This window comes from Protopterus annectens, chromosome 7.part0 (assembly GCF_019279795.1).
Source record: "Protopterus annectens isolate FY-2018-M chromosome 7.part0, PAN1.0, whole genome shotgun sequence".
Taxonomy (NCBI): Eukaryota; Metazoa; Chordata; order Ceratodontiformes; family Protopteridae; genus Protopterus; species Protopterus annectens.
The window spans coordinates 1447433416-1447456306 of record NC_056739.1 but is presented as its reverse complement, the minus strand read 5'-3'; the positions used below and the strand labels follow the sequence as shown (position 1 = coordinate 1447456306).

General features: G+C 38.1%; 1 protein-coding gene across 2 annotated transcripts in view; it reads right to left on the bottom strand.

Moving 5' to 3' along the window:
- Positions 1-22891, bottom strand: part of CNTN4 (contactin 4) — a 3809844-nt gene that overhangs the window by 118519 nt on the left and 3668434 nt on the right. For both annotated transcript variants that reach the window (XM_044078010.1, XM_044078011.1), the window contains exons 18-19: positions 21998-22068; positions 14153-14387 (exon numbers count right to left, since the gene is read on the bottom strand). In XM_044078010.1, coding sequence (XP_043933945.1) covers positions 14153-14387; positions 21998-22068 — 306 coding nt within the window. The remainder of the gene's footprint in view (positions 1-14152; positions 14388-21997; positions 22069-22891) is intronic.

Sequence of the window (22891 nt, the reverse complement as noted above, 5' to 3'; positions counted from 1 at the left end):
GCATCAAACAAATGTCTGTATTTCCACAGCCATAAGTGCAAGTACACATGTAATCTATATTATTTCTACAAAGCTAATAATAAAAGGAACAGCCATTTTGTTCAATTTTTGTACTGATCTAAAAATAGTTTCTTTTAAGTTCAAACATATTTCAAGGAGCATATCTTTTACATGCTATGCATGAAATAGTGGACATTTTGTGTGTCATGATGTGGCACTTCACATGGTATGATTCACTACATGATGTGGCACTTCACATGGTATGATTCACTACATGATGTGGCACTTCACATGGTATGATTCACTACATGATGTGGCACTTCACATGGTATGATTCACTACATGATGTGGCACTTCACATGGTATGATTCACTACATGATGTGGCACTTCATATGGTATGATTCACTATTCTGAAATTTGGTTGGTTCAAGAAACACATATAAAAAATATAAAAATACAGGTCTACCTTATTTTGTTCAAGTGCCATAATATCTAATCCCATTTTGTTGATGTTGAAAATATCGAAGCCCACTTCATTGAAGCACCGGACCTATGATGATCTTCCTAGGATAAGTAACCTGCTGTGCAAGACTGTGAATTTCTCTCTTTTCCCAACTGTAGTGCAATCTCGGAGTTACTATATTTAGTTAGAGGGGGTGTGGGGGGCGTAGCTCTCCACATGGGTGGATTAGGGATGGTGCTGTTTGGGTTTTCTTTCTCTTTTGGTAAGTGGTTACTTACCCAGGGAAGATCTTTGTAGTTCTGGTCCTTCGATGAAGTGGTCTTCAATATTTTCAGCATTAACAAAATGGGATTTGCTATTATGACATTTCGATAAATTGCAGTAAACCCAAAAATACATATGTTCTTAAAAATGTACTTATGAACAACAATGAATATCTTCAGAACTGTACATGGTAAACATGAAATATTGATACTGCTTTTTTTCTTTGTAGTATGCTCTTTGATCTGATGCGATGAAAACTGTAAAGAGGATAGATTTTTAAATTCCCAACCAGATAAAGAAAAGTTTCTCAATAAATGTACATGGCCCACATTAAATATCAAAAGTAGATTTGTCAGGCAGAGTATTATCTCTCAAACATGCCTGCTGTCTTTTTGTATGTTGCTTGGTTTATAAGATGTCAACACAAAAAAAAATGGAAATATTGCACGTTTATAAAAAAGCATAATGGTATCAAATATCTCATGAATAATGCATACTACACATATAGTTGCTGGACTGTATTATTCAGCACGATGTTGGTATTGGAATGCTATAGTTAAACTATTTGTATTTTTATTAGTCGCGTGTTTAATAAGCATTGGAAATTAAGTTGCCAGATGGCTTCTTCAAACAAAGTCTGGGACTGACATCAGTGTTCATTCTATGAGGCAAATGATCTGTGGCTTAAAGATGCCAGATGGAGTTGTAGGAAGTGAAGTGTTCTGTTCCAGAAATTTCTTGCTATTGCTCAACTTATCAATGTCACAGTATGGCCTTAACCAGCTATTGTTTATGAAACATTCAAGTCATAAATGTGGACAGAAATACCTCTAATATGATTCTGCTTCACAGTCTTGTCAGAATGTTTCCCTGTACTTAAGATTTACAATATCACTAACTACCATACTTAGGATACATACTGGTATATTCTTTACAACAGTGGCATTTCTCTGCATGCATTAACAATTATGTAGTGCAACACAAGTTATCTTTCTTCTAACTTTCAATTAATGGATGTTAAATTTTCTCTCTCTATCTCTCTTTCTGTCTAAACAACCATATTCACTTTCCTTGTCTATTATTAAATAAAACAACCACGCGGATATTTAGTGGTCATTTTACAAAGAAGTCAAAAATATTCATATTGCAATTTAATTTCTGATGTCATGATCACCCTAAGTTTTGTCATTCTGACATTATGTTTTCCCTTATTCATTTTTAATCTTTGATGCTTCTATTATATTGCCCTGGAAACTGCAGTAAGTGTTTTCTCTGCTCTTCTAAGATATTGTTTTCTCTGCTTTACTTGTACATCCTGTTGAGCAATATTTAACACAATTTCTAATAAATGTTCTTTTATTTCACAAATACTTTGACCTACAACTTTTTAACTCACTCAGGGTATTACCATTTTTTAGCGTATACATATCCTTTACATTGAATTGATCAATTTAAGGAAACTCATCTCTTCATAACAGACAGTTACTGTCAAAATGCTTAGCAACACAGTGAAAAAATAAGTGCTGCCATTACCAGATGAACTAACTTTAGTTGTTGTCCATCCTGATTTATTCTTGTTCTCCTTTTAACAGCCTACCATATTCTTATTGCATTTGCCTCAAGTATTCATTATAAGGCCAGTTTTCTTGATACAGACTTCTGTTCTACCACTAAAAACTTAAGAGATGGCAAATTGCTTTACTAAAAGAATGAAATAATTTACCCTACATGTGGGTAATAATATTAAATGGTCAGTGACTGTTATAGTTCTATAAATTCATTATTCCTATATTTAACCTTGTCTATAGTGCATTGAAATGGTTCTTGAATTGCAAAAATGTAATCATTTTTATTAGACAGACTACTTTTGATATAATATATGGGAAATAATGACCATGGTGTCCTGCTACACTAAAGACATATCTGTTAATCACTTACATTTGAGTTTAAACATTTTTGCAGTAAGTTATTCAGAAATCCTGTAATAGATAATTTGAAGTGGCACCCTGACCCCACGTGCAAAAATGGGAAAGGGGGTTGTGGATGGGTAGATTGGTGCATATCACATTCAGAGCTGGGTCCAGCATTAGGTGAGCTAGGTAGTTACCCCAGGCCTGCTGGGGGGGGGGGGGGCTGGTTGGTCACAACAATAATTTATCCAAAAAACAGATCAAAAGCAGGGTAAGGTATCACCTCAAAAGCAGAAGATAAGGAGTTGAATTGATGTGGAACACATGTGATATTGATGAAGTGTGCTATTGGTGCTTTCTGAGTATTTAAATGTGATGAGTTTCTTGTATTATGTTAAAGTCTGATGAAACGTTCTTTGTAACGTGAAAGCACTTACTTTGTATGAAATAAAAGGATATTTTTCTACTTTCATCCACCTGGTTTGCTTCGATAGTTGTGGCGTATCTACCTCTTCTATTTTTGGACAACAATAATTTAATTAAAAAAATAAAAGTTTTCCAAACTCCTCTCATTCATGTTGCTTTGTGTGTGCACTGCTTTGGAAGCAAATGTATGCAGAGGACACAAGAGATTTCATTTCTAAAATGGAGTCTTCGTTGGATTTACTTGGCTATGATTGTGGATATTTTTCATAGTGTAAATTGAGACTTGACGTCTGAGGTAGATTTGCAGCAAAGCAACTAGCAAGTACTCAAGTGTGTCAAAATTTCATCTCCTGGTTAGATTTATTCAGTTAATGGAAGAATTGACTTCCGAAATGGATTTGGAGCAGCAAAGGTGTGTGTGTGTGTGTGTGTGTGTGTGTGTGTGTGTGTGTGTGTGTGTGTGTGTAATGCTCTTGTTATGAAGAGCAGTTTAGTTAATTAGCTTGCTTAAGCTCAAACCTTGTACCTTGGCTACAAGTGACAACACCCATAATCCTCTACACCAACTACCAGTTGGTTGAAATGTTCAAAATGGGCCCTTTTATCATTTATTTTTGCATGCAATTTTTTCACTGGAATTAATGGAGAAATGTTCAAAAAATGCACTCTAATAAATGTTGCTATATTTAACAAGAAATAGATTAAATCAAAAAAGTTTATCAAACAGCATATGTATTTATGTACTATCCTAAAAATGTATGTAGGGGGCCCACGGTTTGAAAATAGCCCAAGGACTATGGTACAGTGACTATGACAGTGGCTGAGTGCATTTTCCATGAAAGTGAGTCTGAGTTTTAATGAACTTGAATTTCACTGCATTTTCAATGAATATGAGTTCCAATGCATTTTCAATGAAAGTCAGATTCAATACATTTTTAGTGATGGGAGCTTCAAAGGAAGAGACGTTTCCTGTTGTTCATGCTAAGTCTGTTTTTACTATGGAACTATTTTGATTAGCAAATGTCCATTAGTGTTTGTGCTATAAAAATTGTAAACAGTGTTAGTAGCTCAGCAGGTATCATACTTGCCTTTGGTGCAGAAGGCGTTAAGTTCTACTACCACACCATGTAAATGAATTGCTAACCCTAAAGTGCAGTTTAAGGGGGTTGTTACACTCTGACTGTGTCATCTTTGCATGAGATTTTAAACCAAGTCCTCATCTAACTGCATTGATGGTTGGTGCTGTGAGATCTTTTAGAGCCTCCTGAGCTATTGAAAAGAGTAGGGGATATTCTTTGATGCCCTGGCAAATTGTTCCCTAGTAATATAAATACCATGAAAGGTATTCCTGAAAAGAGATTATTAGTATACAAGGACTAATCTGGGAAACAAAGGATAAAAACATTAAAAGATTTAAAATTAAATCCACATCTTTGTCTTCATTTCAATTTCAATTTCATTTGAAAAAAGCAACGGAGAAAGCAAGATCTCCGTTGCTTTTTACAAACTGTTTCGCTATGTTAAATGGGTTTAACATAGCGAGACAGCTTTAAAAAAGCAACGGAGATTCTCCATTGCTTTTTTAAAGCTGTCTCACTATGTTAAACTCGTTTAACGTAGCGAAACAGTGTAAAAAAAAAGAGTTATAGTAATGGAAAAAGTCCGGGCGACCGGACCTTTTTCCATTACTATAACTCTGATTTACAATGTGCATGCTGACCAATCAGCGTGCACGTTTTTGAATATTTAATGGGGAGTCATTGTATAATACAAAATCTTGCTGGTTCTGGCAACTTGGGAGATACGGTATAATTGTTACCTTCTTTATTTGAGGAATGTAGTATACCATTATACAGCTTATAATATCAAGGAGTACTCTTTCACTGGTTAACTGCACTGTAATTTATTGTAAGAGGCACTGTATATCCTGTGAACATTGCATTTTCATTGCACTTCATGGTAATGCATGAGGCAGAGTTGATTTCCTTTCGCAGCAGGTGCAGAAGATCCTGATATGGTTAGTACAGATCTCATTGATATATTTTTTGGGACTTTCATGATTTCCAACAACTGCAGAAATTCAGAACACGGAGTCATAGGAGAAACAGCAAACTAAAGGACAGCTAACAGACACTGAGTAATGAATATATACAACACGAGCAACTGAAGGCAAACTGAGAGGGCATTTTGCCCATTTGTTCCCCTTCACGGGAGCCATCGTTTACTCAGCTATCAGGAGTCTTTGATTTTTTTTTTTTTTTCTTGGTGCTATCTATGCATAATTGGCTAGGCAATAGGAAGGGGTCATAGGAACATAGTATCATAGGAGGTTGCTAGGCTATTGGCCCTGAGGCCCTTATAAGCATAGCCAAAAGTTTAACCCATGTTTAGACAAGTCAGCACTTAGAGCCTCTGTCCAGCAGGGACACAGGTGGGATATCAGGGGTGTATTTTCAGTTTCCCATCCAATTATCCAGGTTGCGCTTAAAAAGGGATAATGAGATACTCTGCTTGACGTGGAGAGGGGGTCAATTCTACAGATGGGGGGAGTCTCTGGGACACAAATCTGTCATGCCAACAAGTTCTATTGATATCACAGTCCAGGTTGTGGTCTTATGGATTACTCGAGTGGAGCTTGACTTGCGGATATGCAGCAGTTCCATCAAGGTGTGATCTAAGATTGCTTTGTATGCCATACAGAGGTCACCTCTGAGGAGTATGTATGAAGCTGAATAGAGGGACAGGGCTTGTAGCCCATCTGTGTAGGGTAGGCGTTTGATGCCCTGGATTCTCCTGGTGAGGAACCTCTGTGCTCTCTCCAGATGCTTAGCGAGGTGCATGCCGAAGGGGGCATTGTACTAAATCATTGGCCTTATAAGGGAAGAATACAGGGATCTTAGGACCACTTTGTCCCTGGATGAGATACCCTTACTTATGAAGTGGGCCATGTAAACCTTTCTGTACAACAAAAGTTACATCGTGGTCAACACTCAGGTTGCTATCAACCTGGGTGCCCAAATCTCTCACTATTGATTGTGTACTTAGGACGTTGTTATTAATGTGATATGGGGGACGTCACTCTCCCCAAAGGAGACGATGATGCTTTTTTTGGCATTCAGCTTGATGTCATGTTTCTGGCACCAGTCATTTGCTTGGGTGAGACCCTCTTGGAGGACGTCCACATCACTTGGGGAATTGATGACTGCACCAAGCTTGCAGTCATCTGCAAACTTGGTCAGCCATACATCTGTGTGGTATACATGGGTGTGTAATGGACCATTAATAGACGATATCTCCCTTGCTTCTACTTCTCTCTTTGTGGCCTTGTTCCTTCTTTTTAAGCACAAGTGGAAGATCATTCCGCCTAGTGTACCCCAGAATGTATGCAAACCCTTCCCACCCCAGAAGACGTATGCAGCCCATATCCCTTTAGTCCTTCCCTTATCTGCCTGGCTTATACAGCGGCGGGACTACTAATGATTTCCTGGGTAGCCACTAAGCCAGGCTGTAGGACTTTAAGTCATGATTAATATACTACGCATAGTTTACCTATTCCCAACAACTAACTCACGTTAATCAAAGTTGCTGAAAACATTGTGATCTTGATGATATCTGGCAGGTGGTACATAGGTTAAGGCTATGAGATGTTAATGTGCTACTTACTGTAATACAGGGTTTGATTCCCTCAGCCTTCTGCCTACTGTATGACCTAGAGAAAGTCACTTAACCAGTCAGTTATTTGCAGTAAATAGGATTTGGGCAAGGCTCTTTAATGGTGTCCTGTTCTGCATGTCTAGCAACTACCTATGACTCTATATATGTAAATGCACTGTTTTATGTGGACTCAGAGCCCTTATATGATATAAGTTTTGAACATGAACAGTTGGTTAACATGAAGGTGGTAGTGTCTGTGAATCAGAAGGACAAAGAGATTTTCAAATACTATTAAATCTATGTGTAATATAATTCTGAATAACTTCTAAAAGCTGCAGTTTTTATTTCAAAGTTATACAGTCTCCAAATAACACACATACAGTTACACCCTATGAACACTCTGAGATGAAAGGGCCGGTACAAATTATACAGAAATTATCTGGTTTGGAAAATTGGGTGGGAAACAATTACTCTAAATTTTTATGGAAAATACATACATGCCTCTCTCTGTCTCTCTCACTCGCTCTCACTATATAGATATAGATATGTGTATTTACCTCAATAGGTGGACACATCACATTGACGATAGTAAGCAAGTCGACTGCAAAAGGTCAGCATCTGAAATTCCGACTCTAAACTTATGTTTAAGAAAAATCCTTGAAACATGCAACCAACAAAAAACAAAGTAACCCTCTACACCCCTCACACCCCCTGCTAATTATATGTACTAGCTTCGATATAGCACAATCTCTGGTGAGGTGCTGCATGCATCCTGTCTCTCTCTCTGTATAAATATATATATATATATATGTTCTCTCTCTCTCTATTTATATATATATATATATATATATTATAAATATATATATATATATATATATATATATATATATATATATATATATATATATATATATATATATATATATATATATGTATATATATAAATTATATGTTGCATTTGGGTTAATGAAAAAGGATGTGATAAGGCTGAAAAGAAATGGAACAAAATTATTTTTGTTAATAATGTGGCACATATAAATCATGAATATAGGAATGTTCTTTGGAATAAAATGTTTCTTAATGAAAAAGTGACAAGGGCTGCCTTGGTTTATTTAAGGTATGTTTGGTATGGAGAAAGAACAGCTGCTCTAAGTATAGAAGGGAATGATTACAAATGAATGTTTGTTGCAGACTGTATTAATGTATCTTAAATACTACATATGCAGGAACTACATTCATTAATTGATATGCATGATTGCATTTCAGTGATTGTTCTAATGGCCATCTTATTAATAAAGAAACAGATTCTTACCGTAGTAAGTAGAATAGGATATTTGACATCTGGGTATGCTACCACTTAGTTAACCAGACAATGTCTCGGTTTAAAGATTTACCCAGAATGATGGCACCTCATTTGTAGAGCACCCACTTATGTAGCACTGCAGAGTCAATAAGGGAATAAGAATCCAAACATGCAGTGTGTGTACAAAAGCAGGGTATACCGATAGAGGCATGCAGTGTGTGTACAAAAGCTGGGTATACTGATAGATGCATGCAGTGTGTGTACAAAAAGTTGGTATACCGATAGATGTACAAGGACCAAAACTGCACATCCAGGCACTTTGACATATAAACTGCAATTCAAACAAATCAGCACATTCTAAAACTCTTTTTTTAGCTTCTCCGCTTTTGACATCCAGCCCTGCTCCCAGCTAGTTTGCAGACACATTCCTTCCCCATAGGCAAAAGACTATTTGGCACATTTGTTCATTTGGGGTATCACTTATAATATGGCAGGAGTGAGAGCAGTTATTGCTGCACTAGTGACTGGGGTTTAGCATTACATTTTTAGCATCCCCCACAAATGCCCAAAGTCTCCAAGGTATCAGCATTAATGAACCACATAGTGTACGCACATACCTTTATGTGTATGCATCAGAATGTCCCTTTCCCTTTGTAAATTTCACCTTTGCATAATACACACTCTCCATCAGGGTTTCTACATTTACTTGATTTAATAAAGATGGAGAGACACATTAAATTCAATGAAAGAAAAAGATTACACAAAGTAAATAAATCCCAAAATGTTAAATGTTTGGTAAAACAGAATGATAATAATAATTAAGCTATTAATAGAAATTCTTTTGATATAACAGCAATAAATTGTCTAAATTACGGTGCAGCTAAATTAATAACATAAATTCTTATCACAAAAATACAGAGCAGTAAGGGAAATGAAGGGAAGAAATAAAATGCCAACTTGAAAGCATCGAAAAGAGAAAGCTATAAGGCAATTAAGACAAGAAGTGTCACTGCTATAGGAATATAGTAACGGGAATAAACCATCAAAAATACACAGAAAGACAGACATGGTAAAATCAATGCACAGTATCAAAACAGAACAGGATCTATCATACGCTATTACAAATAATAAACTAAAAATATTAGCATAGGGAGAAAAAAGATATGCAGATAAATATTTATTTTTATTATTTATTTTACATTTGTTGACCGGGCTAGTCTAACTGGATATATGTCCATTTTCAGTAGAGGCCCGGGGAGAAAAGCTCCACTACAACATTGTTCTAAAGAAACCAAAAAATACTACATAGGAGTAACATATTTTAAAAATTAAAATTGATATAGTGACTAGTAAAAATGAAATAGTCATTTTATTTATTTATTTTATTTTACATTTGTTAACCGGGCTAGTCCAACTGGATACATGTCCATTTTCAGTGGAGGCCCGAGGAGAAAAGCTCCGCTAACTACTACTTAACAAGTTAAAAAATATACAGAATTATGCAATAAAAAGAAAACATTTGCTTTAAATTTCTTCCAGAATGTAAAGACACAAGAGTACAATATGAGACTTAGCAGGTAAATAAGATTAGATGTTTTACTTAGTTACAGTATTACTACATATAAATATAAAGGAAAAGTGCAAAATAAGCAGTTCATTGACGACGCAGGAAATGTTATACAGAACAGGGAAACAAAGCAAAAGGAATACAATTTGTCTCCCAGAAAACAACCTTGTGTAAACAATTCTCATTTACTTTTTCTGGATGATTTAAAACTGTATAGTTTTCCAGATGAGGAGTGAAAGCACAACTTTAAGTAGTTAAAACTTTCTCAAATAAGAATACCATTTGGGCTTGATAGATGTGCAAAAGCAATGTTTAAACTAGGAAAGCTGCAGCACCAAGAAAATATAAATCTGGGACAGGAATGTGATATAAAAGAAACTGGAGCAGGAGGGAATTTATAAATATTTGGAAATTGATGATGACTAAGCAATAAAACATGAACCAATGCAAATAAAACTCAATAAGGAATACTTTAAAAGACTAAAACTAATACTGAAAACTGTCTTGACATCTGGGATTAAAGTTCAAGCTATAAACCATTTTGCTCTTCTTTTTCCAACTTACAATACTGGTACAGAGTTTGCCACTGTTTCATGGTCACTGTAATGCAATCGATAAATGTGGGGTTTATTTTATACATCTGACTGCTCCCAAAAGGTATTGGCTTAGATTCATAGGTTCATAGGTTGGTACTAGGCTATCGGCCCTAAGGCCTATGCACGCCTAGCCATAACAATTCCCTGGAAATTTTTTCCCACAATATTTACTTCTTTGGGCCCCTGTCTAGCAGGGTGACTGACATGATCCCTGGGGTGAATTTCCTATCTCCCATCCAATCATCAAGGTTCCTTTTGAAGAGGGCCAATGAGGTGCTCTGCTTGACATGTATGGGCAGTCTATTCCAGAGTATGGGGAGTCTCTGGGTCAGGAACCTATCCCCCCAGCATGTTTTGTTCAATGTGATGATAAGGTTTAGATCCCTTGACTGTGTGACTCTGAGGGATTGGGATTTCTTTAAGTGGAGCATGTCCAACAGCTCAGGGTTTGACATGGCCTTGTATGTTAAGCAGAGATCGCCTCTGAGTAGACGATATGCCACAGGGTATAGCTGGAGTTTTTTTAGACAGTCAGCATATGGCATCTGGTTTAGGCCTGTGATTCTTTTAGTGAGGTATTTCTGTGGCCTTTCCAGCTGTTGCAGATGTCTTGTGAGGTACATACCAAATGGGGCATTATACTCTATAATGGGTCTAATGAGGGATGAGTACAGTGGGACAATGACCTCCTTTTTTCTGGATGAAAAGCCCTTAGTGATGAGGTGTGCCTCGTAGAAGGATTTCCTGACTGTTGTGGCGATGTGGTTATCGAAAGTGAGACCACTGTCCACTTGTGTCCCTAAGTCTCTCATCACACTTTCAATGTTTAGTGTCCTGCCACCTATGTGGTAGTTCATGGGTACGTGTTTTTTTCCAAAGGGGATGACTATACATTTCTTGGCATTAAGCTTGAGCCCATGGCTCTGGCACCAGGCATCGGTTTCTGTAAGGCCCTTTTGTAGAATATCCTCATCATTTGGGGAGTTGGACAGAAAGACAAGAAAAATGCTTTATGATTATGAAATGATGTATAAAAATCAGTGTACACCAAGATTATATATTCCTTGTTTTGAAGAATGTATCGGCCTCCTCGAAATTGATTACATTTATAGATGGGCAGGCATGAGATTGCATACATATCTGCTGATCTCAGTACATTCAAACCTAATGTAAGTTTTAAAACATGGTCTAACATGACTTTCAGTATCAAGTGGGAATGGAGATCAAACAGAAGTAGACAAAAATCACCAGCAACTGAATGTGCAAAAAAAAAAAAACAGAAAAGCGTATAAGGAAAAAGGTCAGATGGGAAGGAAAGAAATGTGGAAAAACCATAAATATTACGGCAAGTACACAGATATGGAACAGCCTCCTGTCCATCAGGATTTGACACAAGAATGGCTAAGGAGAAGCAGACTGACACCAAAAGATAAAAGGTTAATAATTATGGCTCAGGATAGTGCACTATATACACATTGGTTTACAAAGTCCATGGAACATGTGGGAGAAATAGACAAGTGCAGGTTCTTTTAAAAAGAAATGGAAACAGTCACACATCTTGTTGCTGGACGTGTGTACCTAAACTCATGGCAGAGGTCCTAACAAAGAAAAGGCATAATAATGTGGCAAGACTGTTGCACTGGGGATTGTGCAAACATTATGGTACTGAAGTGGCTGAAAAACACTGGAAACATGAGCCACAAAGCATTGTAGAGAATGAAGTTTATATCACATGGAATCATTCATTATGAACAGTTCAAAGATAGATGAGAGAAAACCAGATATAGTACTCCAGGAAAAATGACAAACGTAGCATTGGTCATTGATATTGCTACACCCAGTGATTACAGTGTTTTACATACAGACAGACACAAAGTCATAACATATCAGGATTTGTAGGCAGAAACCAGGGCAATGTGGAAGAAAGCTACCTACACAGCTTTAATAGTAGTTGGAACACTGAGTCAGATAAAATAAGAATTTACAGTTGCATTTAAATATGTTACCATGATATGTAGCACCGTATGAATTACAGAAGGAGGCAATTCTGGGTACATTGTGAGTGCTGATGTAGACTGCTCTTACCTAACAACAAAGACCGAAACAAATACTAATTTCATGAGCTGTAATTATACCCTGACAGAAGAAATGAGGGCCACTCCCATCATGATATTAGAAAGCCAAAATACTTGGAGAAATTAAACTGACAATATGACCAGGTACAACCGTTTCTCTTCCACCCGCAGATAGGTGAGTTAGGTATGGCATGTCATTCCTGCCCTCTCCATACAAACTCTAATAAGTGACTGGGCCACTAGGCAAACTTAGGTTGGCCAGGATATAGTCAGGACGTTTTCCTTTTATAGCAGTGAAGCTGGCTGCTGTTACCCCTTTTATGTATTTCTGCAAGTTGTCCTTTCCCCATACTCTTTGACATGGGATGACCCCCTCACACACTTCTACTACTTAGATTCAAGAATACTTTATCTAGGAAGAGGGGGAAATACTCTGAGATAATACGACCTTAGTGTTAGCATATATTCCCATTTACTAACACTTCTACTTCTGTTACTTTACTTTGAGGATTTAAATTGTAGCCTCACAATTTATGCAGGCACTCCACAAAATGAATGGTGACGAGTGTCACTCATTTGTTTTTATGCTTTCCGTTTATTGTTTCTGATAATGTAATCAAAAAGGCACAGTGACATTCTAAGAATAGTTATGTGCACTATGCAGTATAAAAACTAAAAAAAGGGTCTACAATGCATTATTAGAAATGGGGGTCATATCATGCCATATTTCTAGGTAATCTGAGAGTTTCAGTATAGGTACTTCATGATGGCCTAAAGCCATACATAAAATGCAGGGGTCTAGAAGCAGCTCATTTCATGACACCAAGATTAAGCTCTTACTAAGGTAGCATTTTCTATTTCAGTCATGTTGGGAATGGGTCATAACAGGGTGATGTAAACCACCTGGGACTGGTATTGGATACCTCAAGGTCAAATAAATGCCCTTAGCCTCTATAGCTCTCACACAAGCTCCAACTCATAAATATCTGTGGAGTGCGCAAACTTAATATAAGATAGAACTACAAGAACAAAAGTTATACAGGATTGTTACCGAAAAGAACATTTCCGCTATTTCCTCATATTATTTCCAAATGCATAAAATATGCTGTGCAAATAACTAACTGTGTATATAGACTAGGTGATCATCGTGGACTAGTCTGCATGATTTCTGACAAAAAAAACAAAAAAAAAACATACTCACAGGACAGCATTCCCTCCTACTACTATCATTATCCCCTCCCACCAATACCACTACCTCACATGTGCTTTATCCAAGCTAGTACAATAAAACTAACTCCTGATGCTCTACTACTCTTTTTCCCACCTAGCCCGTCCTTAATATACACTAATCATTGTATAAATTGTTGGAGAATTCAACTGCTTTCCTATTTCTTCATCCACCATAAACTCTTTCCAACTGTCCTGCCCCTGTCTGTGCACAATTTGGTGTCTGAGGCACTACAGTTCTCCCATCAACTCAGCATGACCTTTGACTCCAGAAACAGCTACTAAGATATGCAATAGTTAACCACATCTATTTTTTCCATGATTCATGACCAGAAAGTGAGATATGATGGGGTACATCTAATGGCATAGCTTTCCTATATCAGTTTAAAATACTCATAAATATTTACCATATTTTTATAACTGCACAAAATTCATACATTATTAGTAAAGGCAGTATAATATTCTAACATTTGCAGACCAACTGTGCATCCAAATGAATGTTTTCCTTATACTGGATTAGGTGTTGATGTTATCCTGTGCTACAAGTCGGAAAGAAACTGGCCTTAGCTTGCAAAATACCTGTGAAGAGCACAAAACATTAATTGTATTCTGTGGTAATGTAAGTATTTTTAGAGAACATGCAAATGTAAGGGATTCAGGAAATACCATCTTCTGCTGAAAATACAATCTTCACAGGACTGAAGGGCCCTTCTCCTTTGTTGTTGTACACACCAATTTTAACTTCATATGGTGAAAATGGAGGCATGCTTTCATTTCTGTATACATATCTGGAAGCGTCAGGGGAAGCCACAACTGTATGCATCCAACCCGCTGTCTTAAGTGGTCTGAAAGCTACCACATAACCAAAACCTCCACCGTTCTGTAACTCTTCGGGAACAGGCTGTATAAAGAGAGTACAAAAGAAGTTACAAGCAGTGCTTTTAGGCAACACACTTCCTAGTACAAGATTCATTTTAAATGTTGAAATGTATACTTTTTCATAGTTGGAGTTCAGTATATAAGAGTACATTGTTATGCTCAAACACACTCCTCAGCTTTTATATACACTTCCATCTCTGAGAGCTCCTTTAAACAACAGTCTTCTGGTTCTTTCATACCAATGCAATATTTCAACAGAACCAGCAGAAGCTTAAATGATACAGTCTGTGACTGGAGTTGGAAGGCCCCCTTCAACTGTGTATAACTAAACAGTTCAGACGTGATATAATTGTTGAAAAGCCTACACTGACGGATGAAAAGGAAAGGGAGACAGTGACATGAAATTAGAGTACATGAGGTTTGGAACAGAACATTTTGTCCTGGGACATCTTCAAGTGGGGCTAGATACATAGATTTATAGGAATTAAGAATAAGGGGAGGATAGGGTTAAATGGGAGGGAGGGGTGTTTAGGATGAAATGAGGTAAGGGTAGGGAGGGGTTTAGAGGGTTTGTCAAGTGTAACTGAGGTGAGAGTCACATTTTAACGTGAACTTGCTGAGGCAGGTGTTATGTCCGAGATGACCTGTAGGTATTCCTGTGGCACAGGTAGGCCTTGGGTTCCTGGGGATGGGGGGTTTTCATTGTAGGAAGCAGGTGGTCTGTATAAGGAAATATATATTTTTATTTTTGGAGGGGGGCTATCAGTGGCTAGGCTTGCAGTCAGGGGGTCAGGTTGTTTCTGGCATCTGCTAAAGATAGCATGGTTACACTATACACTGATCCCAACAGGGACAAAAGGAGATTAACTGGATATATTTTTTGCTGTGCAGGAGGTCGGGAAGAAATTGCATTATCTAAGAGGGGCAGGCTTCTTTATATAACAGGAATTGTTGGGTCAAATCAACAGAATGGGCATCTGCTGCTCGGAGAAATCAGCAGCTAGGACAGCGGGCTTCACAGCTTTTACTGTGCAGGAGTTCAATTGGTATAATGGTTAAATGCTTGGCTACAGCTACTAAGTACAGAGTTTGTGCTGGCCTCTATTGCACTGGAGGCTCTAACATTTATGGAGATTGGGAGGCTTTGGTGTGCTTTCTTCCTTATGTGGTAGCTCGTGGTTTGCACTGTCACATTTTCAATGACACACTGGCCCTGTAACTGTAAAGGGGGAGTGTGGTTCATATGAGCTCGTCTGGTGTGATCCAAGGCAAAACTGGTGAAATTTTAAAAGAGAGCAGAAAGAGACTAGGACTGATTTTTGGGAAGGAACAGAGTAGTACACAATGGGTGTTGACAGTTTATTTTCCCAAGCATATTATGGGAATGGACCGTACATTAACAACATCCACTGTCGGGGAGTTGTAAAACTGAGTGCAGACATTTTATATCTTCAAAGTCCCCTTTACAGTTCCCGGTAAGTAAACAAATGTAAATAAATAAATAAAAGTCATTTAACTTACCTGGTGCAGTTTTCATGACACCAAACTGGGCTTTACCTGTTGCCACTAGAGTTTGATGTTGGCAGGCGATTTAGGTATTATGTGTGGAGTGTGTTGATGGATTGGGGAAGGATGCCGTGAAGAATGCATTGGCAGAACATTCGGTGGACTGGCCATTTAGAATGCTTTATTTTAGTTTTCAAATTGTATGTCTGCTTCTGCAATTTATGTGACAGAACAATAAAGCAGTTAGCACTTTTTTACTTTTTGTGGGTTGGGTGTTTGATTCAGGCTATTCGTTTACGGTATTTTTGCTGGCATGAAGGAAATCAGGGCAGGTGAAAGTGCTGTTGGTGCTGTGTTCATGGGAGCCAACACATCAAGCGTCTGGAGAGGTGAGGGTCTTGCAAAGGAAAATAAATCTATTTTATACATTTTAGGTTACTGCATGTTTGCTTCCACTGTTCTTTGGTATTGAATCCAGGTGAGATTGTGATGGTGTTTGCAAGTCAGTTGAGAAGTAGAGGGTGTGGGTGTAAGGTGTTTTTTTTACAGTTGGGGATTTTGTTTTTGGAAATGTGTGATGATAGCATGTTTAAGATGGAGTTTAATTACACCCTGAATGATCAGTCATGTCATGAAACCAAAATACAAACTAAAGCGCTCAAAAAAGTAACCGAGCAAATAAACACTTCATGGAAGTTAATGTGAAATCTGCTGGAAGTGAACTTAAACATTATGGATTTGGGAAAAGAAAGAGAATGTGTTGCTCACATGGGTTCATGCTCAGAGTTGGGTTTGGGGAAGATTTCTTGGCTGTTTCGCGCATGTACATTAACCCACTAATGGGGTAGGGAGGGGGCTTGCATGGTTGACACAGAGCAGTGTGGAGGCATTGTCGTAGTTCTGATGGGTTGCTACATTGACCTCAAGGGTGTGGTGCATGGTGAGACAAATTTTTATATTTTGGTCCATTTCTCATAAGATTGAACTGGTGAGCTGGTTGTTGAGGGAGGTGGTTGCCTTGGGGGAGATTGCTGTTTGCTGGTCTGGTTGTTTGTGGGCTATGAGGTCAGATTCAGTTTTGGTTTACAGACCCTGTGGTATTGGCTATGCTCATGCAGAGGAGTTTTATTTAATAAAAAAAAATATGTTTAACTAATTATTGCTTACTGTGGATGAGGGGTACCCTGGGACATTCCTCTGACAGACGTTTTAGTTCTAATTTAATATTTTTTATGTTTTGATGTTACATCATGAGGCTCGGCTAAAGTAATGATTGTTGGGGAAAACTTATTTTAAGGGGATAATGTTATGGGCAGATGAGTTGTTTACACTTGAGAGATATGACTATGTTATGGAGGTATTTGACTCGTGTTTTAGGCATCTTAATGGTCACTGTTGTGTACAGGTGTGTTAGACAGGCTTGTGGAACAAAGTAACTCAAGGGTGAAGCTGTCAATGTTCCAGTCTCTTTGGGATGGAGGCTCTGGGGCAATTGGATGGCTGGGCAGTTGATAAATATGTGGGACTTTTTTTTTTTTTTTAAGATAACTTATAGAGACTTTAAGGGGAGGGAGTCATGGTGTCAATGTCTGCCTCAGTTTCAATGAATAAAGTTTGTATTTGTTTCTTCTATTCATATCAGGCACAAAGATGTATTTGTATATGTATGAAAATGTCACTTTAATTGTATTATAGGCAATTGGTTTTAACACAATTATGAATTAATTGAATGATTAAGTGCAATATAAAAGAGAGTCATTTGGTGTAAAAGTTATTCCTTTGAAGGTGAAAGCTGAGGTACCGGATGCACCAGTAAACTTTTTCTATTTAATCCACTGTCTGCGTTGTTTTTTGGATAGTTGGTTGGTAGTTCGTTTGTATTTTTTGGAAACAAGTGTATTGGTATATTAGGTTTGAGTTTATGGTTGTTATTTTTACACTGCAGAGGGATCAGTGGTTTGCTTTAGTGATTTAGGTAATGGAATAGTTTTGTTGGTGTGAGGGGAATTGTGAGGTGACGGCATGGATACAGTTTGGTTAGACAAGACTGGATACACCGAATGATGTATGGCTTTATGCCTTTAATGGGGTTTAGGTTATGGGAAATTTGGTTGGTGAGAGGGGGAACAGCCTAGTCAGGCTGATGGGTGAAGAAGAGAGGCAGGCTTGCCCTCTTCTGTTCCCCCTCTGGTGTTGGATGTACAATTCAATAATTTGGGAAGGAAAGTGAGCGGTTGCTCTGTTGGATAAGTTAATAAGTAAGCGGATCTGCTTATTTGGATGGTGGTGTAATTCAATAAATTGAAGGTGATTGGGTGGGGTAATGCTGCCTTGTTAGTGCAAAGATAAGTGTGCAAGTGGGGGATGCTGCTTATCAAGGGTGAGTGGTTACTCTGCCCTTATGGTTATTTTATGTTTTCTTTCATGGATGTTATTATCATCTGTGTCATGTTTTGGTTGTAATGTATAATTATTGGTTAACAATCATGTTTATAGAAGTTTAATAAAGGTCATCAAATGTGATTCGGTGCTGTGTGTTTATTGAAGTGGATCAGGACAAATGAGGTTTGGAACAGACCATTTTGCTTGGGACATCTTCATGTGGGGCTAGATACATAGATTATTAGGAATTAAGAATAAGGGGAGGAAGCCAACTTCATGCTTCTTAAGACAGAAGTGGCAAACTTCATGACACCCATGCTGACGAACAATAGAGGTACGACAGGTAAATCCAATACAAATGCACTTTATAAGCACTTACACAAGTGCATGGATCGTGTTGTAAAAAAGAGTAAAATTCCATGACTGGAGGAACTCTGTGGTCAGCCTCAGTAAGAAGATGAGATCTCTCATAAAATCCTACAAAGCTAGTTGTGAAAACAAAATTGCCACTGATTCTAAAGACAACCACAAAGCATTCTATAGCTATGTCAAGAATTTCAATGGCAACACTCAGATCTGCTCTGAGTTACAGCACAATGGCACTAAATATACAGAACCAACTGATATTGCCAACATCCTGGCAGATAGGTTCAGTGCTAACTTTACTCCTTTCTCACCTCCTAAAGGGCCCATCTCTATACCAGAAGAATGCAAAGTTCCTGTAAGCATGACTGCACAAGTAAAAAACACACTCTCCAAAGCCAAGAACACAGCATCCATGGGACCTGACAACATCCCAGGCTACATTCTACATGAACTACAGAACGAATTGGCACCTGACCTAAGTACCATGTTCAGTCATAGCCTCACCTCAGGCTTTGTGCCCACTGAAAGCACCACAGAGGGGGAGCCACCATGGACCCCAGGAACTATCACCCTATTAGCCTGATGAGCTTTTTCTACAAGGCTATGGAACATATCATCATGGAAGTTATAAACAATGACATTGGTAATCTCCAAACTCTGGACCCTACCCAGTTCAGGTCTGCAAAAGGCAGATCATGTCTCCTAAATCTGATAGACCTCTTTGAAGCAGTCACCAAAGCCGTAGATGAGGGTAAGGTGGTTCACATAGCCTATCTAGATCTTGCCAAGGCTTTCGACACCATCCCCCACTCTGGAATTATAGATAAACTCACTAAACTAGGTATAAATCCCTATGTCACAAGATGGGTTGCCAACTGGCTCACTGACAGAACCCACACTATGAAAGTAGCAGACTCTAAATCCAACTTCAGATCAGTGACAAGTGGAGTACCACAGGGTTCACTGCTAGGTCCTCTCCTGTTTGGTATCTACTTTTCTGAAGTACAGGCTAACACAGAAGGTCTTTGGCTAATAAAGTTCGCAGATGACTGCAAACTAGGAGCCATAATCAAAACTCCTAACAATGTGGACATCCTACAAAAGGGCCTCACTGAGACACCTGGTGTCAAAGCCATAGCCTCAAGCTCAATGCCAAAAAGTGACTGTCATCCCTTTTACTAAAAACTCTGTACCCATGAACTACCACATAGGCGGTAGTCTACTTAACATCGAATGTGTGATAAGAGACCTTGGGGCACAGGTGGACAGTAGTCTCTCCTTTGATAATCACATCACCACAGTAGTCAGGAAATCCTTCTACATGGCACACCTCATCACAAAAGGTTTCTCATCCAGGAAAAAAGAAGTAATTGTTCCCCTCTACTCATCACTCATTAGACCCATTATCGAGTACAGCGACCCTTTTGGTATGTACCTCACAAAACATCTACAACAACTGGAAATGCCACAGAAATACCTCACAAAGAGGATTACCGGACTAAAACAGATGCCCTATGCAGACCATCTCAAAAAACTCTAGCTTTACTCTGTTGCATCTGCCTAACATACAAAGCTATGTCAAACCCAGAGCTGTTGGACATGCTCCACTTAAGAAATCCCAATCCATCCACACTACATGCTCTAGGGACCTAAACCTTGTCACCACAATAAACAGAACATGCTTGAGGGATAGATTCCTGTCCCAGCGGCTTCCCATACTCTAGAACAAACTACCTATCTGTATCAAACAAAACTCCTCATTAGCACTCATCAAGAAAAATGTTGATGAGTGGATGGGAGATAGGAAATTCACCCTGGGGATCACTTCTGTGGCTTTGCTTGACAGGGGCACAGGAAAATAATTTTCTTAGGTGGCAAAAGCCAGAGTACCGTTGGCTAAGCTTATATAGGCCCTAGGGCCAATAGTCTAGTACCTACCTATGAACTTATGATAGGGTTAAATGGGAGGGAGGGGTGTTTAGAAGGAAATGAGGTAAGGTTAGGGAGGGGCTTAGAGGGTTTTGTTAAGTGTAACTGAGGTGGAAGTCACATTTGTGTGTGAACTTGCTGCCCTCCCGCCCTTCCCTTTTTTTTTTTTTTTAATTTTTCATAATAGTGGGATTGTGGTCATTTCCATTTGGGAAGGCGGAGAAGAGGGGCGGGCTTGCCATCTTCTGTTCCCCTTCTGGTGTTGGATGTGCAATTCAATAAGTTGGGAGGGAAAGTGAGCAGTTGCTCTGTTGGATAAGTTAATAAGCAAGCAGAGCTGCTTATTTGGATGGTGGTGTAACTCAATTAATTGAAGGCGAGTGGGGTAATGCTGCCTTGTTAGTGCAAAGATAAGTGAGCAAGTAGGGGACGCTGCTTATCATGGGTATGTGGTTACTGCCCTTATGGTTATTTTATGTTTTCTTTCATGGATGTTATTATCACCTGTGTCATGTTTTGGTTGAAATTTATAATTATTGGTTAACAATCATGTTTATGGAAGTTTAATAAAGGTCATCAAATGTCATTCGGTGTTGTGTGTTTATTGAAGTGGATCAGGACATTTAGAGTTGTGCACACCAATTGTCTATATTATATTGTTAAAGTGAAAAAATGTCCTTATATCTCATAGTCCGCCCCACACACGTAATGCATATGTGCACTTACATAAAGCATGAATATATCAGCAAAGGCTGACTGCAAAAAAAAAAAAACACAAAAATAAATCAGCCAGACATATTAGCAAACACACAAGTGACCATAGCACAAATCACTGATCACATAATAAAATGCTACTCTACTAAATAATCTGAAAAACAACATGTCCCCCTACAGTGAAAGAAGATGTTGATGATATTGAGAAACTGACACAGAATTAAAATCACCATCCCTGCAAAACATTTTCATAGTACTATAAATGGGGAACACTTGTACCTACATTTCATGGCAGTACACTTATCCGCCTGTATACTTAGAAAGACCTGCTTAGGAGAATGGGTGCTTATAATGACAATGCATGACAATTTAAAATATAATTCAGATTCTAGACTGAATGCACATTAGTGTGCCTGCATATTATTTTAATTGACTTATTACTTAATATCTCTGCAGGCGTTCTGTAGAAGCTCTAAACTGCATAAGGCAACAATATGTTCAATCCTCATGAAAATTGGAAGGAATGAAATTAGTGTAAGGCAAAGTGCAAATGTACATTACGTTCACTATATGACTGAATAGGTACCATGCAACGTATGTAACAAAAGATCAAAACAATAACAGAGGCAGCAGCAACAACAAAACCAAACTTCATAGTTTTATCATGAAAAAATGTCAGTGTTGAAGCCTGGTAATTTATTAATATTTTTTTGCGAAAATTAACTGTTTACTTACTTCCCAGGTGATGATCAGCTCTGACTTGGTACCTCCTCCTCCCCCTATATTAGCAGGAGTAACTTCAGGCACTGTATAAAACATTAAAACAATGTTAATTATTTATTTGCTTATTATTTGTTTGATGAGCAGAGTAATGCATTGATACAAGAGAGACCTATGACAGACAAAGCCCAACTACAGAACACAGCTATAAATATCTGATAAAACGCTATACATGGTTATTGTATGTGTTCAGTAGATATATACCATTTCTTTGTTACAAGAAGAAGCCAAAGGATTTCTCAGTGGTTACCCACAAACTACAGCATATAATAAATACCAAAATGATAATTCTATCATTGACACTGATAGAATTAAGATGCATGTAGGTTAAGAGAAGGGTGAACAAGGGAGGTAAAGGAGATTATATAGCCACGGTGTAGGGCTAGAATGTGATAGGATAGCATAACAAATCCCAAAGTGATTTATAGATAAATTACAGAATGGAGTAATGTAATGTATGCAGCATTACCCTATTGTGTAGCCACAGATTAAATGTGCTAAATGTTCACAAATGCAACTCCATATGTATATGGACTGGCTTCAATGGGGTAACCTACAGGACTCCAGCCATGTACACTCAGATGGTTTGGCACTTGTCAGTGCAGCAACTCCCATGTCCTGCTGATATATCATCAGCATACAGAGTTGAGGAGCATATAAGTACTACAGTAAAAAAAAAAAAAAAAAGCCTACAAATGAAAAACATTACCACCAACCAATTTTCCTATGATGCCGGCGACCTTTCTAGCAGAACCTTGCATTTTCCCATGCCCATCTGACACTATTAAGCTTCCACTAGTGATAACACCAAAAGCACCAGATCCTTTCATTACTGTAAAGAGCATAGCT